The sequence below is a fragment of the Onychomys torridus genome, chromosome 5 (assembly GCF_903995425.1).
Source record: "Onychomys torridus chromosome 5, mOncTor1.1, whole genome shotgun sequence".
In the NCBI taxonomy this organism is placed as follows: domain Eukaryota; kingdom Metazoa; phylum Chordata; class Mammalia; order Rodentia; family Cricetidae; genus Onychomys; species Onychomys torridus.
In genome coordinates this window covers 128369970-128385968 of record NC_050447.1, presented here as the reverse complement: position 1 = coordinate 128385968, position 15999 = coordinate 128369970, and the positions used below count along the sequence as shown (strand labels likewise).

General features: G+C 55.2%; 2 protein-coding genes across 2 annotated transcripts in view; one reads left to right on the top strand and one right to left on the bottom strand.

The window, feature by feature from the left end:
• Window positions 1–5591, top strand: part of Dbn1 (drebrin 1) — a 5988-nt gene extending 397 nt beyond the window's left edge. The window contains exons 2-8 of the mRNA XM_036188934.1: window positions 190–253; window positions 1253–1594; window positions 1683–1806; window positions 3007–3177; window positions 3545–4227; window positions 4485–4587; window positions 4722–5591. Of these exons, the coding sequence (XP_036044827.1) occupies window positions 190–253; window positions 1253–1594; window positions 1683–1806; window positions 3007–3177; window positions 3545–4227; window positions 4485–4587; window positions 4722–4792 (1558 nt within the window). The 3' untranslated portion in view covers window positions 4793–5591. The remainder of the gene's footprint in view (window positions 1–189; window positions 254–1252; window positions 1595–1682; window positions 1807–3006; window positions 3178–3544; window positions 4228–4484; window positions 4588–4721) is intronic.
• A 308-nt stretch (window positions 5592–5899) lies between these two features.
• Window positions 5900–14651, bottom strand: Prr7 (proline rich 7, synaptic). Its single transcript, XM_036189115.1, has 3 exons — window positions 14488–14651; window positions 6600–7248; window positions 5900–6460 (listed from the first exon to the last, which is right to left on the bottom strand). Exons 2-3 carry the CDS (start codon window positions 7009–7011, stop codon window positions 6063–6065), a joined length of 810 nt encoding a protein of 269 aa, XP_036045008.1. The 5' UTR covers window positions 7012–7248; window positions 14488–14651; the 3' UTR covers window positions 5900–6062.
• Window positions 14652–15999: the final 1348 nt, after the last annotated feature.

Genomic DNA, 15999 nt, shown 5'->3' with positions numbered 1-15999 from the left:
GAGGGAAAATGACCTGAGTGAGCCAGGGACTTATTGGTCTGGAAGTAGTGCCCAAGCAGAAGCAACCTTAAACTGAAAAGCTGGACTCTGGTGATGATAGGTCAGGCATTTGGGAGGGATGGGCTGATCTCCTGTGCCAAAGCATGGAATTGGGAAATGGTATGACTATTCTAGGCGCTGTGACTGTAGCATGCAGAGGACTTTATGTCCACATCCAGCAGAGTATGTGGGCGAGCTGGAGCTGGGATGGATGGTGGGGTTGGAGGATGATGAAGTATTCTTCATCAGATTGGGGGAAGGGAATGTAGCCAAGCAGGGGGCCTGCTCACCTACAGCTGCCGGTTTCAGTCTTAAAACCTAAGTCATGAAATAGCCAAATGGGAATTAGAGAGTGGGGGACTACAGTGAGCAGAGTGGCACACTTCCGGGGCAAGGCATCTTCTGTTTATCTCTGGCTACCATGGTGTTGAGAAACTAGGGACCCGAGTATGCAGCTCAGTGGTAGAGCAGATGCCCAGCATTTACAAGGCCCCAGATTTGTTGTGTGTGTGTCGGGGATAGGGGTGGGGGATACACAGAGACAGAGAGAGATAGAGAATACAAACTAGATACTCAGGGGCCTGTGAGAGACTCTATCTCAAAACACAAAAGCCAGGTGAGGCAGGAGAATCGTAAGTTCAAAGTCAGCCTAACAGTTTAATGAGATCCTATTTCAAAATAAAAACGTAAAGGCTACAGGTGTAGTCACTGGTAAAGCAGTTGCTTGCCTTCTGTGAGGACCTGGGTACAGTCCCTAGTGACAAAACCAGATTTTATTTTCAGTCAGTATGAAACAGCGCCCCCCCCCCTTTTTGTTTTTGTTTTTCAAGACAGGGTTTCTCTGTGTAACAGCCCTGAATCCAATCTATAGACCAGGCTGGCCTTGAATTCACAGAGATCTGCCTACCTCTGTGTCTGGAGTGCTGGGATCAAAGGTGTGTGCCACCATACCCTGCTCAAAACTGAACCTTTAAGTGGCAGCAGCTTAATTTATGTGGATTAAAAAACTTGCCATCAGGGGCTGAAGAGATGGCTCAGCAAGTAAAGAATACCAGCTTCTCTTCTAGAGGACCCGGGTTCAATTCCCAGGACCCACATTTTGGGAGCCATCTGTGGCTCCAGTTCTAGGGATCTGACACCCTCTTCTGACCTCTGAGGACACACTGCATGCACATGGTGGACAGACACACATAAGCAAATGTAAAACATGGCATCAGAACACTATCCAGTCCACAGGCCATATTCAGCCAGTGCTTGCTGTGGCTTAAGCTGGCTAAAAGACAGGGTGCTCCAGACGGTCCTGGGTGCCTGGTTAGATGTGGAAGTAAGCGAAGCAGGTTTCCAAGGCCTGGCCGGTCTGGGGATGAGGTGGCTGAAGACACTGAAGGAGAAGAGAAGGCTGCGTAGCCGGGTACTGAGGGGAGCAAAGCGCCACCTTCGAGATCCTTCTGGGTTGTGGAAAAGATGCTCAGGACATTGTCCCTTTGGTTTCCAGGGTGACCAGCGAGATGAAGAGGAAGAGTCCCAGATGAAGAAGTCAGAATCTGAGGTGGAGGTGAGAGCTGGGGAATAGCAAGTGAATGGGCAAGGGCTGGCTCACCAACTGGCCCTGCCCAGCACTCTAACTCTCCTTGTGCCCTCAGGAGGCAGCTGCCATTATTGCCCAGCGACCCGATAACCCACGGGAGTTCTTTAGACAGCAAGAACGTGTTGCGTCCGCCTCTGCTGGCAGCTGTGATGTGCCCTCACCCTTCAACCACCGACCAGGTAGTCCTTGGCCCTACCCTTGCCCAACCCATACTCCTCAGACTATGGCCCTAAATCCCTTTGGGATGACTTCTTGGAAAACAAACCTTGCCCAAGGACTTCTTGGAGAAGGCAAGACCCCTTCCGTGTGTGCTTCTACCCACAGCTCTCCAGGTGGTAGCACCTACAGAGGGGCTGGGTTGGGGGGCCATGTCACTTTTGGGCATTGGCTGAGCAATGGCTAATAGGCAAGGCCGGTTGGGCAGCTTTGGTGTAGATGCAGATACACTGCTGGTGTTGGGTGCTTCCATGCAGGGTTGGACTAGGTCTGGCCTGAAGGCTGTGGATGCATGTAGGGTGGGATCTTGCCCTGGCTTTTAGTCTGAGCATCCTGGAGCCGCTGTCTCTAGGGTCCCTGTTCGGCTTCTGCCTCCCCTTGAAGCGCCCTTCTGTTTCTTGTCTGCTGGTCTGAATGTTTGCATCCACTGTGGGCTTGGTCATGTGCTGGGGTCCCCGGAGCATGGCCGTCTATACTCATTTGTGCTGCTACTCTGAGGCTGGCTGTGTGTGCCCATGTGCGTATCTGGTGCTGGCTGGTGGGAGGCATCAGATTGCTTGAGGCTGTGGCCCAGCTTGGCTGAATGTAGACCCTGGCTGAAGGTGGCTTGGACATCTAGGGCTGGCCCTAGGGGTGGGTGAGGCCTTGGGGCAGGGGTGGGGGAGACTGACCCTCTCTTGTCCTCTGTCTCTTTCTCTGTCTGTCTCTCTTGGCAGGTCGTCCGTACTGCCCTTTCATAAAGGCATCGGACAGTGGGCCTTCCTCCTCCTCCTCTTCCTCCTCTTCCCCTCCACGGACTCCCTTTCCCTATATCACCTGTCACCGCACCCCAAACCTCTCTTCCTCCCTCCCATGTAGGTAGCAGTCCCAGGCCTCGGCAGGGTGGGGTAAGGAGGGCCCCGCTTCCCAGCAGCCCCTCTCCCCCAGCCTGACTGCTGACTGCTGGTGTTTGTCCCCAGAGCAGGTACTACCTGCCACTTGTCCCTGGCCCTGCAGGGCACTGGCCCCCAGGGGCCTGGTTTACAGGGTCTGGAGCAGTAATCTGGCCCCTAGGGGGGCCTGGGGAGCTCACAGCCCCCACCCATCCTCAAGACAAGGTGGATAGTCCTGATTCCGCCTGGCTCCCCGCCCCTTACTGACTGGCCTGGGCATTTGTTCCACAGGCAGCCACCTGGACAGCCACCGGAGGATGGCACCTACACCCATTCCAACCCGGAGCCCGTCGGACTCCAGCACAGCCTCCACCCCTGTTGCTGAGCAGACTGAGAGGGCCCTGGGTGAGGTGACATCCTCACAGCCGCCACCCCCACCTCCACCACCCCCACCAGCTCAAGGTGAGAGAAGGGTTCCGCCTGCCTCCATCCGTCCATCAGTCTCTGGTTGCCACAGTAACATAGCGCAGAGGGAATTGGACTAAAGTGGCTGTAGCAGAGAAGAGCGGTGGTGTTGCCATCAGACCTGCCTTCTCTAAGCGGCACCGGCTCATCACTGGTCATGTGGCCTTCCTCCCTGGGCTACCCGGTGGTTTAAAAAGAACACAGTGGTGAAGGGAAAGTGGGGTGCAGCTGATGCCGAAAGGTGCCCTTGTGGTAGTTCTTCCCCAGACGTCCCTAACTCCCTTACTCTTCAGTGGGTGGCCAGGGCACCTGTCCTTCTCCAGGGGGACTGACTGCATTGTATCCTTTATGTGCACTGTGACAGAGGCCCAGGAGTCTACCCCCAGACTGGACGGTGGAGAGACCAGCAAGGAGGCTGAAGCCGCAGCAGCCCCTCGGGCCTGGGCTGGGTGTGCGGAGGAGCCCCCTCAGGCACAGGAACCTCTCCGGGTGCACAGCAGCCCCATGGAGGACTTGATGTGCACAGAATGCCCAGAGCAGGCTGTCCTGGCCGCCCCTGCAGAGCCTGCTGCCTCTGTTCCCTCAGTAGCTGATGCCCATGCAGCTGACACCATTGAGACCACCACTGCCACCACCAACACCACTATTGCCAACAATGTCACCCCTGCCACTGCCGGCCTCGTTGATCTATGGCCTGGCAATGGGGAAGAGGCCTCAGCACCTCAGGCTGAGCCCAGGGTGCCCACACCACCCTCAGGTGCAGAGGCCTCCCTGGCAGAGGTACCTCTGCTGGATGAGGCAGCTCAGGAGACGCTGCCACCAGTGGGCGAAGGCTGTGCCAACCTTCTTAATTTTGATGAGCTGCCAGAGCCTCCAGCCACCTTCTGTGACCCAGAGGAGGAAGTAGAAGGGGAGCCACTGGCTGCCTCCCAGGTCCTAACTATGCCCTCAGCTCTAGAGGAGGTAGACCAGGTCCTGGAGCAGGAGCTGGAGCCAGAACCTCACTTGCTGACCAATGGAGAGACCACTCAAAAGGAGGGGACCCAGGTGGGACAGGGGTGGAGGAACAGTGGTCAGGGCTGTCGGGGAGGTTGATGGCTTGTAGATCCTTACTGAGAAGCAGCTCTGTTCCCCTCCCCTTCCATCTCTGCATTTGTTCCCTGGCAGGCATCTGTGTTTCCCCAGCAACCACTCTTGGAATCTCTGGTTGCCAGGGAAACAGGCTCATGCCTGATAGATCAGCTGTAGTCCTGGCAGGTGGGTCCTAGTAACCTGTGTTGTTGTTGTTGTTTTTAATCCAACAGGCCAGTGAAGGATACTTCAGTCAATCACAAGAGGAAGAGTTCGCCCAATCAGAAGAGCAGTGTGCAAAGGCTCCGCCCCCTGTATTCTACAACAAGCCTCCAGGTAGTACTTCCCTGGGGACAGAGTGGGATGTGAGGGCCAGCGGTGTCACTAAACACAGTTGGCACAGCCCTTAGAGGTCGGGGAAATACAACTGATAGACCTGCCCAGCCATCTCCTCTCCTAATGTATCCTAGAAATCGACATCACCTGTTGGGATGCAGACCCAGTACCTGAAGAGGAAGAGGGCTTCGAGGGTGGTGATTAGTAGCGGCGACTGTCCCCTGGCTGCCTTCGCCAAGGCTCCCACCTGCGGCAGCCTCTGGCCAGTCGGCTTGCAGCTCCTGCGTTAGCAGCGCCCGCCTGGCACCCACTCTGGACTCCGGCGCTGGCCGGCGTTGGTCTGCTCCCCTACCCACAGGGCCCGACTTTTACAGCTCTTCTCTTTTTTTTAAAGTTGATAGACTTGTACAGTTGACTGGTTTTCCTCCCGTTGGTAGTTGAGATAATGTTGCAGATTCTACCCCCTTCCTACCCAGACCAGATTGTAGCTTAGTCTCTCTGCTCGGCCGGCCAGGGTGGAGGCCTCACCCTGCTTGGGACCTGGTGGGGGTTGGGGGTTCTGGTGGGAAAATGTCCCCCATCACTTTTCCTAGTTTTATGTTTCTTGGAAAAATATCACTTTGTATTCTCTATCCAGGGCTTCAGATATTTTGCACGAATTTTAAAACATGGCAATAAATGGCTCGTGGGCTCTGGCTCCCTGGGACCCTCCCCTTCTCTTCGTCCTCGCTGCTTGGTGGAGAGGAATTATCAGGCCCACCTGGGGCCCCTTGGCTTCCCGCCCTCTCCTGCCGGGCAGGTCCCAGGCTGGAGGTCCTAGGCGTGACTCAAGTCAGGGCTTATAGATGGGACCCAGGGGTTTGGGTGGCCCCTCCCCAATTCCTTCCTCTCTGCTTAGGTTCTTTTTCACATTAACCCCCTCCCCCTTCTCTTCTTTTTTTTTTAAAGCACAAACTTATGTAATGGGGCGTGCTCATGTCTGTTAATAAAGAAATCCAGATCCCTTCGGGCCTGCTGCTCTGGGCCTCCAGGGGTTGATCTGGCGTGGGCGCCGGCCCTCATGACCCGCTTCCCAGCTCCTGTCACCTCCGAGGCTACAGGGGGCGCGCCTCTCTGTTACCCTGCGATATCAAAAGCAGGCTAGATGGAAAATGAACATCCCGCCCCTGAAAAACCACCTTTGGTTTCCGAAGGCCAATTTATCTGTACACACCCACACACACTAGGCCAGCACTCAGGCTCCTTTCCTAGGGTCCGACATGCCTGGTTACTAGCACCTTGGGCTTAAAGCAGCTAGTGTCCCCTCCGCTTGTACCAAAGCAGATCACACACCTTTATTATCCTCAAAATGTAACAAACGGGGTAAGAAATCCCTCCCTCCCCCCACCCCTCCCTACAGTCCAAGGGAAGCGTTTAAAAAGCCCCTCAGTCAGGCTAGGAGTTCGCCCGCGGGGCCCGGGACGCCGGGCGCCCCTCTATACGGCTGTAGTCCTCCCGAACAAGGGGATGGAGACGGGCAGGCGCCAAGCTCCGTGCTCCAGGGGCTCCCGGCTGCTGAGCTCTGAGTCGGTCCAGCTGGGGAAGACTCGGCGGCTGCGATCAGCCTGCAGACAGAGGGCAGGGCAGGGGGCGGCGGGTCGCGGGGCGCTGGGAAGATGCAGCGCCGAAGTATAGCCCCGGTCCAGGAAGAGAGGCTTGTAACTCGGAGGCGGCTGCTCCTGCTTCTCCGCGCTGTCGCGGCGGCTCAGAAAGGGCGTGACGATCTTGCGGTAGAGGCCGCGAGTGTCCGTGAGCACCTCGCTGTAGGGCGGGGGCGGCTCGGCCATCAGCACCGCCTCCTCGTAGCACGGCGGCTTAGACATGTCCGATTCCGCTGCGGAACGGGAAGCGAGTCGTGAGGATGAAGTCGTCGGCCCAGCCTCCCGCAGAAGCCTCGCCCAGCCACCACCACCCCAGCCCGCTTCTCCCGCTGCATCGGCAGGGAGCGCTCGCCTGCCTAAGCGCAGCCTTACCTTGGCGCGGGTAGCTCCAGGGCCGGGGCGGCACGGAGAGGTGCGGTGGCGGTGGGTGCGGCAGTGCGTGATGGTGTGGGTGCGGGTGCGCGTGCGGCTGCGCGGGCCCGTGGTGCAGTAGCGGGTGCACGTGCACGTGCGAGTGCGCGTGCACAGGCGCCTCCAGACGGCTGCGGTGTGGTGGTGGCGGCGGCGCCAGGCCCGGAGGACTTCCAGCCAGGCTGCCCTCAAGCTCGAGGGGCTCCAGCTCCAGGGCACGCAGGTTCTGCTCCCTCAGTCGCTCCTCCTGGCGCCGTTTGAGGCGGCGGCGCAGGAAGCTGCAGAAGCAGCAGAGCAGGACGATGAGACCCCAGATGAGCCAGAAGCCGGCGAAGCACGTGAGGAACGTGTAGGTGCCCTGGGACATCACCATGGCTGCGGCGCAAGAGGCAGGTCCTCGGCAGCTTTACTGGACACTGGGCTCCTCGGCGTGGCCCCGGGGCCGCGCCACGCTCCCAGGTGCCGCCAGCGTCACTTGGGGACCTGCGGCCGGGGGCTGCCTGCGGCGGGGCTCAATGGGCGCGCATGCCGGCGGAGGGCAACTTTGGTTCCCGCTCCTTTCCATGGCGCCGGCCGGCGCGGGCCTGCTTCACCCGGGGCCGCGAGCGACCTGCGGGGCAGACACAGGGCTCAGCGAGGCTCGCCGGGATCCTGGGTGACTCCCGTACGGCACCCGCGTCCCGCGCAGGGCCGGGGATACCTCCTCGGTGGGAACCCCCGCACTCCCCGGGGCCCGGGTGACGTCACCGAGGGATGACGTCACGCCCCGAGGTTCCCCTGATAGGGTTTCCCCGAATCGAGACCCGGCCACCGCGTGCCGACGCGACCCAAGACCGGCCAGCAGAGGGCGCGCGGAGTCCGCCCGCAACCCCCGGGTCCAGCTTCGAGGTGGTTTCCGAGGCTGTGAACACTAGGGCACCAGAGTAGTCTCGGCGCGGTTATTTTGGGTGGAGAAAAGGACAGTCCACCAACTGGAGGCCCACCAGCAGCTCGCTTGGCGCCCACTTCTGCCCTGCACTGCTTCCAAATATTAGCCACGCCTGTAGGAGACTGGCGAGCGGCTGCCACTGCTCTGCCTTTGTCCGCTCCCCCTGCGGTGTGCTGGGCGTGGGCCAGGCGCTCTTTCCTTCCTCTAGGCGCCTCTGCCAGCCGGATTCCAGCCCCAACTTGACTTCCCTCACCACCTACTCATGCGCAAACCCCTCTTGGCTGCATCTTTCTTACTTCCAGCCCTTCCCCTCCCTTCCACCAATTCCTTTCCCTCTTTGCAGAGGGGTGGAAAATTAGATGAGATTTATCTTTCGGATCCACCTCCTATCACAGCATGGGGCCGAGGGCATCTCTACATAGGGAGAGAATTCAGGAGCCCAGACTGCTTACTTAAGGACATCAGGCAACAGACGGGTCACCATCCCCAGGGCCCTTTTCCAGTGCCTTCTACCAGGAGCTTTAATACAACCCTTTGGGTAACAACTTACTTCTAACTCACAGCTGAGAACTGGAAGAGCAGTTAACTGCACAGATGGCTGCGCTAATTTGAACCTAGGCCTAGCAGCAAAGCCCTGGCCTGAGCTCGTGGGAAGCAGGGTTTTCCAGGAGCTCCAAGGAACTGCTTGCCCTTGGCACACCAACATTCACTCAGCTTTGGTGCCCACAAGCAGCGTAAGACCCAGGCTGAAAGGATGCCATGCCTTGGCCACCCCATCTTCCCCAGATGGCTTCTGTCTGACTCTGGCTGCCTTCAGCCATGTGTCACTCGGCGCCCATGCCAGCCCTATCCTCCTGGGCCTGCATTCCAGAGCAGACAAGGGTACGAACAATAGCTCTGCCCGCCCCCTCGACAACCCCACCATGAGGCTGCCATGGTGACGCAGCCCAGATAAAAACACGATGCTGCCAGTCACCGGGAGTTAATTAAATCTGTTGTTCTCCTTTCCTTGAGCCCTCAGGAACAGGAATGTTCTGAGAAAACAGACACTCGCTAGAGGTTTCAGCCAAAAGGGCAGAAACAGTCTCGGGTCAGAAAAGGTATTTCCGTGGTTGGAGGTAACTGTGCTTGCTAAATTAGAAGTCTCTGTCAAGAGCCTGGAGGGAGGAGGGGGTTGTACGGGTGACACTATGAAGACAGCTTGAGGCCCAAAGACTGGCCACCATGGACAACATGGCATCATGGTTCTGAGTGTATACATAAAAGGAAGCTTTAAAAGGTCTGACAGGTGGTCAGGACTTGTCCCCTCTTTCCATCTACATTTTGTTTTTGTTTTTAGACAGGTGTCACTATAGAGTACAAGCTAGCCCCAAGCTCAAGAGCAATCCACCTGCCTCTGCCTCCCCATTGCTGGCACTAAAGGCATGCACCACATCTGGCTCCATGCAGAATATTAACATCACCTTGTCACTTCTGGTCACACCACCATCTGATGGATGACAAGCTTAGAAGAGAGACTCATTTCATGCCATACAGCTAATAAATAGAAGGGTGCTCGTCTGGATCTGAGACAGTCGCTGTCCACTTTCCATGTGGAGAGCTATGAAAAAAAATTCCAGTGTTGGTCAGCGCTCAGTGCGTGAGAACTTGGTAGTTAGGTTAACTAATAGCCAGAATGTGTGTCCCTGTGCCTTTCTGTCAAGGCCTTGAACCACCTGTTATGGTGTAGCTCAGGGAAGTACTACAAGATGGAGAGAGATTGGCAGCTCCCGGAAACTATGCCCTAAGGGTATCTAGCTTCGCAGACTGGGCATTAGGCCAGACTCAAAAGACTAAACCCCAAATCTGTGTGCTGCTGTCACCAAGTCATTCTGTAAGGACCAAGAACCATCATTCACTGCACTGTATGCAAACTAGGGGTCAGAGAGCAATCTCTTCCTTGAGAACACACTGCTGAGATAGCCTGGCAATAGTCTGACCCTAGTGTCCAGCTAATGCTAAACACTCTCTTGCTGGGGCTACAGAGGGCCAGTCACACTGACGCCTCCCTCCTGCATATTATCTAATGCACAACAGTTGTTCAGCATCAAGAGGGTCATTCAGATCTTCTGAACTGTTCTACTGAACAGGCCAAACTTTCCAAAGCCCCCTGCCCCAAGGCTCTTCCCTGCCTCTGTTCATGCTTTGGCCCTCGTCGGGGGGGCGGGGGGGGAACCTGCAGATTCGGACTCAAAGTCTTACTGTTGATAGCAAACACTGTTGGTTAGCAAACATCTGCCACTTGCCCACCTCCCCTGTTGGGAACTGTGCCCTCCAGATGGACTCATTTTCCATCTGCCATGTTACTCATTCTCTGTATTCCTCTTTCTCTCTATTCCTGCAGATTACTAAACATTGCTCAGGACTCCATCTTGGTTTGTGTAGCATTTTGGGCATGTGGTTTTGCTGAGTTTTCTTAGATCATCCTGGGATTACACCCAGGGACGAAAGCAAGACCCCCAGGTGTTTCCTATCCACTTTGCTCCTGTTTCCTCATGGATCACTATGGGAAGGATTGAGCTACCCTCTGCAAAGGGCAGAATTGTTTTTTCTGGGCTGAGGGTAAATGTTTTGGACGAAACTTGTGCAGTGTCTGGAATACATGGAGAGGGGATTGTCCAGACCCAGAAGGCTAGCTCCACCATCACTTGATTCAGGAGGTCTGGGTGGGACTTCAGTCCATGTTTTCTAGTCTATCTCATTAAGTAGCCCAGGGTGGCCTAAAACTCATGACACTCACTTGCTTCCATTTCCTAAAAGCTGGGATTACAGGCAAAAGTCACCACACCTGGCTTCGGAGTTCAAATTTCTAACAATTTCCCAGTAGATGTGAAGCCGGAGAGACTCTGTGACCTAGATCATGGCCTCCAGAGTGAGTTCCTGCCAGGGCCTCTTGGCCTCCTCCACTGTTCCCCAGACAAGTCTACCCTGAGCCATCTCACCTCCCTGGATGAGGATGAAGCCCAGGATGAGGACTTTGGAATGCTGTGGAGTATCACTGAAGGCTTGATCAACTAGCACACAGTAGCTAAGAGGCACTTGTTGAAGTGACTGGAGGTGTCTAGTTACCTGTTTGATATTTTAGCTGTAGGAGAGGGGAACACTTCAGGAGCTGGGTCAGCTTATGGTTCATTCTTGGGAAATATCACTGAAGAAGCCATTGCCCAGCTCTTAGCCCTCATGGGGTTTTTGTTTTGTTTTATTCAAGATAGGGTCTCACTATTTAGCTCCAGCTGTCCTGGACCTCACTTTGTAGACCAGGCTAGCCTCAAACTCAAAGAGATCTGCCTGCCTCTGCCTCCCAAGTATGGGGTTGAAGGTGTGCACCACTACACCTGGCCCTTGGAGGGGGTTATAACCAAACCAAAACTCCAGTTATCTATGAAAAGGAGAGAATGACATGGAGGCATGGAGAGAAGTCCACGTCATAGGGACTCTGAGTGACAAGATGAATCCCTGGGCATAAGCCCAAGAAGAGGAGACTAGGACAGGAGACAGGGTGGCAGTGTAGTGAACTGAAGTCAGGATGGACAGTGGACAGTAGCTGTCATCCTATCCTTGCTGGTATCACTAGCCTCTACAGTTGTGATCTCAGCAATACTCAAGAGGCAGATGGAGCCCATGGACTTATTGACTGGAAAGCCTTGAAGACCATGAAGCCCAGTCCTGGCAGGAAAGGCATAGCAGGGAACACAGATGACATTTCTACACCTCCTTCTTATACCAACCCAGATGTACTGAGGCCAGAGAGAGCAGCCCCCAAAGTCAGCCTGGCATGGAGCTGGACATAACCTCACTTCCAGTAGGGCTTAGGACCCTAGCCTTTATAGGGTCCTGACCTAGGTCTGTGACCCAACTAAGGCACCAAGAAACTGCAATAGGCCATGGAGCCCCAATGGATTTGTGGGCACAAAGGATGTCCTATGCTCTCATTTCTCCGGTCTGGCCCTATCATGGGTAGTATGGGAAGGATGGGGCAGGACACTGAAAGCCCATACTCAGCCAGCAGTGTTGGCACACACTTTTAATCTCAGCACTCAGGAACGCAGAGGCAGGTGGATCTCTGTGGAGTTCAAGGCCAGTCTGGTCTACAAAGTAAGTTCCAGGACAGTCAGAATTATACAGGAAAAGTCTGTTTTGAAAAATCAAAACAAAACCAACCAACCAAACAGAAAAGCCCATACTCATGAAAACCTTATTCCTGGGGTTCCCTGTGTTTCTATGCCTCATTCAGCATAGACATAATTTGTTCTTTCAAGGGAGGAAGCCACGTGACATGGAAAGCTAATGCTCACATCTCATAAGGAGCAGCCTGTTGTCACAGATCAAGCACTAAGAGGAGGCATGAATTCAAATCCTGTCTCTGCCCTAGCTGAACCATGTGATCCCATCCTAGCTCCATACCTAAGGTGATTTCTTTACATGTACAACAGGGATGATAAGACCTGCCTTCAGGACTGGAGAGGTGGCTCAGCAGTTAAGAGCACTTACTCTTGCAGAGGACCTGGGTTCAGTTCCCAGCACCTACACAGTGGTTCACAATGATCCAAAACTCCAGTTCCAGGAGATACAACACCCTCTTCTGACCTCCACAGGCACCAAGCACACACACATGGTGCATAGAAATACATATAGGCAAAACTCACACATAAAATGAATAAATTAAAAAAAAAGACTTGTCTAATAAGGCCTAAGGTGGGGGGGCACAACTTGATGTGAAATCACTTTAAGCCCAATGTACACACCCGGCATCTCGGAGGTGGTCCAGCAGAAATCACTTCCATTTTACCATGGACCGTGTATAGTCTAGAGTTAAGACTTTCAACTTTAACACAACTCATGGATGTGTTTTGTTGGCCAATGACTAACAATTTTTTTTAGTATTCATTTCGTTCCCAACATTTTCATTAAGGCCAGTTTTTATGCTTGATCTAAAAAACTGGATGATCTAGATACACAAAGTCCACATATTGTATGGTGGCATTAATTGATGAACAGGTACCTGGCTACATCACTCATCCCATTGTCCCGGTGACCCGTGGAAGCATTTGTGTTTCCTGCCTCTGAGTTTGACTGGCTTACACAGGACCCAGCACTGAGGCCTGCGTTTGCCAGATTTTCTCCTAATTAGAACTACAAGCTGCGAAAGCCAGAGGGCTTATGCATGTAGAGACTAGGGGCTGGGGGTTTTCCCAGGGGGCTCTGGCAGCCAGACTGAGCTTGGGCTCAGCTAGAGAGAAGATGGAGGAAGAGAGGAAGGCAGCCTATCAATAGCACACCCTATGCTGAATGGAGGGGGAAGCTGGCTGATTCAGTCGGCATAAGGAGAGGTGCACCAAGACTTGAACAGAGAACTTCCTCACTGGAGGAACATGAAGGAAGGCTGAGAAGGTTCCCCTGGAAAGGTTCCTGCCCGGATCACATGGCTAAGAGGGGCTGTGTCAGCAGAGGAACCTGCAATAGAAACCCAGCTCTGGGGCTTACTGGTGGTTTGACCTTGGACAAGTCTCTTCACCTCCTGAGCCCCATGAGACTCCATCTCTAAAACAGGGATAATAAACTTACCTTGCACAAGTGCTCTAAGGATTAGGGGATTATGAATGTAGAGCACTCAAATTGCACACAGAGTGGGCAAGAAATGAAAGCAACCTGTGACTAATTCCCCAGGTCCCTGCCTTAGAGACTCATGCCTGATTTCCCAGGTAGCACCCATTTAAGGGCGTCTTATGCCAAGGCCTCAAATGCCCCAGATCCTGGGCACCAGATAGTTCACTGGGTAGTAAAAGAAAGGTAGGGTGGTTGTGGTCTCAAGGGTGCTGTATCTGAAGCCTGTGGTCAGGGCTGGCATCTGCTGAGTCAGGCCCTACTGGCAAGGGGGCCATTTCTCTCTCCTGCTGAAAGGAGGTTGGGAGGGAAGCCAGAGGTCATTTCCTCTGACTCAGCAGCCATTGGAGGGGCTCCCTTGGGCAGGGCACCTCCATGTGGCACTGCCTCTTTGCAGGCCAGCCTCCATGCCATACCACAGTCAAGGCATTGTGTACAGATAAGAAAGGGGCACTGTAGTCCAAACAATGAGCTGGGTCGCTCCCATCTGGCCTGAGACTCAGCTTCCCCGGGTCAGCAATGTCCTGGAGGCTCATTGCAGGCCCATGATTTGGCGCATACCCTAGCCATGAGGGGAGATGCTAGCTAGCTTATTTTCTCTTCCCTAGTAAGAAAAATCACCTCTAAAGAATGCAATTTTGGGCCAGGCCATGTCGCAAGAGACCACTTTAGTGGTGGTACTAACAATGGTAGTCACCCGGCAAAGACCCCAGACCCAACCTCCAGGCCTCGTCCTCCCTAGGCAGGCCTGGGGTCTGGGCCGCCTCCACGTTTGCAGCCATCCTGGAAGTCCTGTTGCGACGACTGCAGCCACGTGGGAGCCGGCTCGTGCCCACAGAGCCGCTCACCCTCACCCCCACCCTCGACGTGCTCAGGCAGGCACACCCAGACTGGCCAGAGGAGCGATGCTCTCTCCACAGTGCACCCCCTTTGCTACCGCCCCCCCCCCGCGCCCCCAGCCGTGGTGGGGGAGGGGGCGTCGCCACCCCGCAGTCGCGTTGCTGGGGAGCGCAACCCCGTTGCTGTGGCAACGGTTTCCAAGCGAACTGGTGGCGGCTCGCGCCCGGCTCGGTCTCCCTAGCTCACTGGCGCTTTCCTTCCCCTCCTTCCTTCCCTCCGGTGTGAGCTGGGGGAGGGGCTGCCCGCTGTCTCGGTCGGGGTCCGGGTGGCGAGACCAGGATAGGGCTCTGAGCCACCCGCAGGGAGGGCCATCAGCCTCAAGACCATCTTTTGCCCGCACCCTGTTCCCGCCCGGCCCGCAGCCGTCGCGGTACTCACGGGCCCAGTCATCCTCTTCGAACTCGTTTTCCTGCCTCGGGGCGAGCGGCCCAGCGGACAGAAGCCCCAGCTTGGAGCAGGCGGCGGCCCGGGGGAGCAGACAGCGGCAGCGAAAGCCGCTCCGAGCGCTGGGCTGGAGGCGCGGGGCGCGCGCACGGGCGCGTGCTGAGTTTGGCGTGCGCGCGCGCGCAGCCAACAGAGGCACCCCCCACCCCCTGCCACACGCCGCCGAGGCTGCTGCGAGAGGAAAGGGGTGCCCACCTGCCGCACCCAGCCACGGCACACGAGGGTGTGGGCTCGTACTACCAGGGGCATCCTAGAGAAAGTACACTCTGCACAGCTCCAGGCAACAGGCTACCCAAAGGGAGCGCACACCGGCTGCTTCGTGGCACAAAGCAGCCATACACGCAGGATCCTTAGCGGAGCAGCTGAGTTCACGAACCCAGACACACACACAGCTCTACCTGTATATGTCCAGACATGTAGTGGGGTAGGGGCTAATGTAAGTCAGCACCCCAGTGTGGCTGTCTCTGAACTAAGGACCCCGTCCACTCTGCTCAAAAAGGTATTCAACATACCTACTGAGAAGCAACACAGACCCACCTGAGTGCTGAATCTCCCAAGGCTCCAAGGGTTATACTCACCCCAAGGGAACAAATATTGTGTAGAGCAGGCCCTATCTTAAGCTTGACCCCGGCTGTACTGGCCTTTCAGCTTCAACTTCTCTACGGCACTGAGTGATCTCCTAAAAGTACTTCCTACCACACCAATAGGGCTTTGAGAGCCAGGATCTTAACTAAGCTTCGCCCACAGGAAAAGGGTTCATAATACCAGTGAACACAAAACTAAACTGGCTTCGGTCACAGTTGGTTTCAGGCGTTTCAAAAGTTGGGATTAAGATACTGGGCAGTGGTGGTGCACACCTTTATTCCCAGCACTGGGGAGAAAGAGGCAGGTGCATCTTTGTGAGTTCCAGGCCAGCCTGGTCTACACAGCAAGTTCCAGGACAGGCTCCAACTTAAGCGGTGCCACCCATCTCCAGTGAGACGAGAGCTCCAGGTCTCTCCCAGTAGTTCTATTAAAACAAGTGAGGGAGAAAACACAAAACTCCCAAGTGATATTTAGGACTCACGTCCCCCATGTCTTCGGATGGAAAGACCTGTACTCCAGGCAATTCGGTTGCTTCCTTTGAGCACCAATGTCCAGGTTTCAAGGGGATAATCATTGCCCTGACCCACTCATGGGTGCCATCAAGGGTAGCTGCTAACAAAAATTCTGTTCCAAGGAACATTGGACGCATTTCTAATCTGGCCACTAGAGTTAGAATCAAGGGTGCCAAGACAATCAACTGGAGAACTGACTTCTGATAGTCACACTCTCATGTGAGGACTTAGCAACCAGTAGGGGCCCCTTCTGTCTGAGATGTTTTGTCTTTTCCTCACAGTTTGGGGGATCAAACCCAGGCCTCTCAGACATGCTACAAAAGCACTTCTACACCCACAAGCCTCCCAC

Coding starts and splice junctions, on each gene's coding strand:
- Prr7 (XM_036189115.1), bottom strand. CDS start 7,011: ATGGTGATGTCCCAGGGCACCTACACGTTCCTCACGTGCTTCGCCGGC. Junction 6,461..6,599: donor CTGGAGCTACCCGCGCCAAG/GTAAGGCTGCGC, acceptor CCCGTTCCGCAG/CGGAATCGGACATGTCTAAG.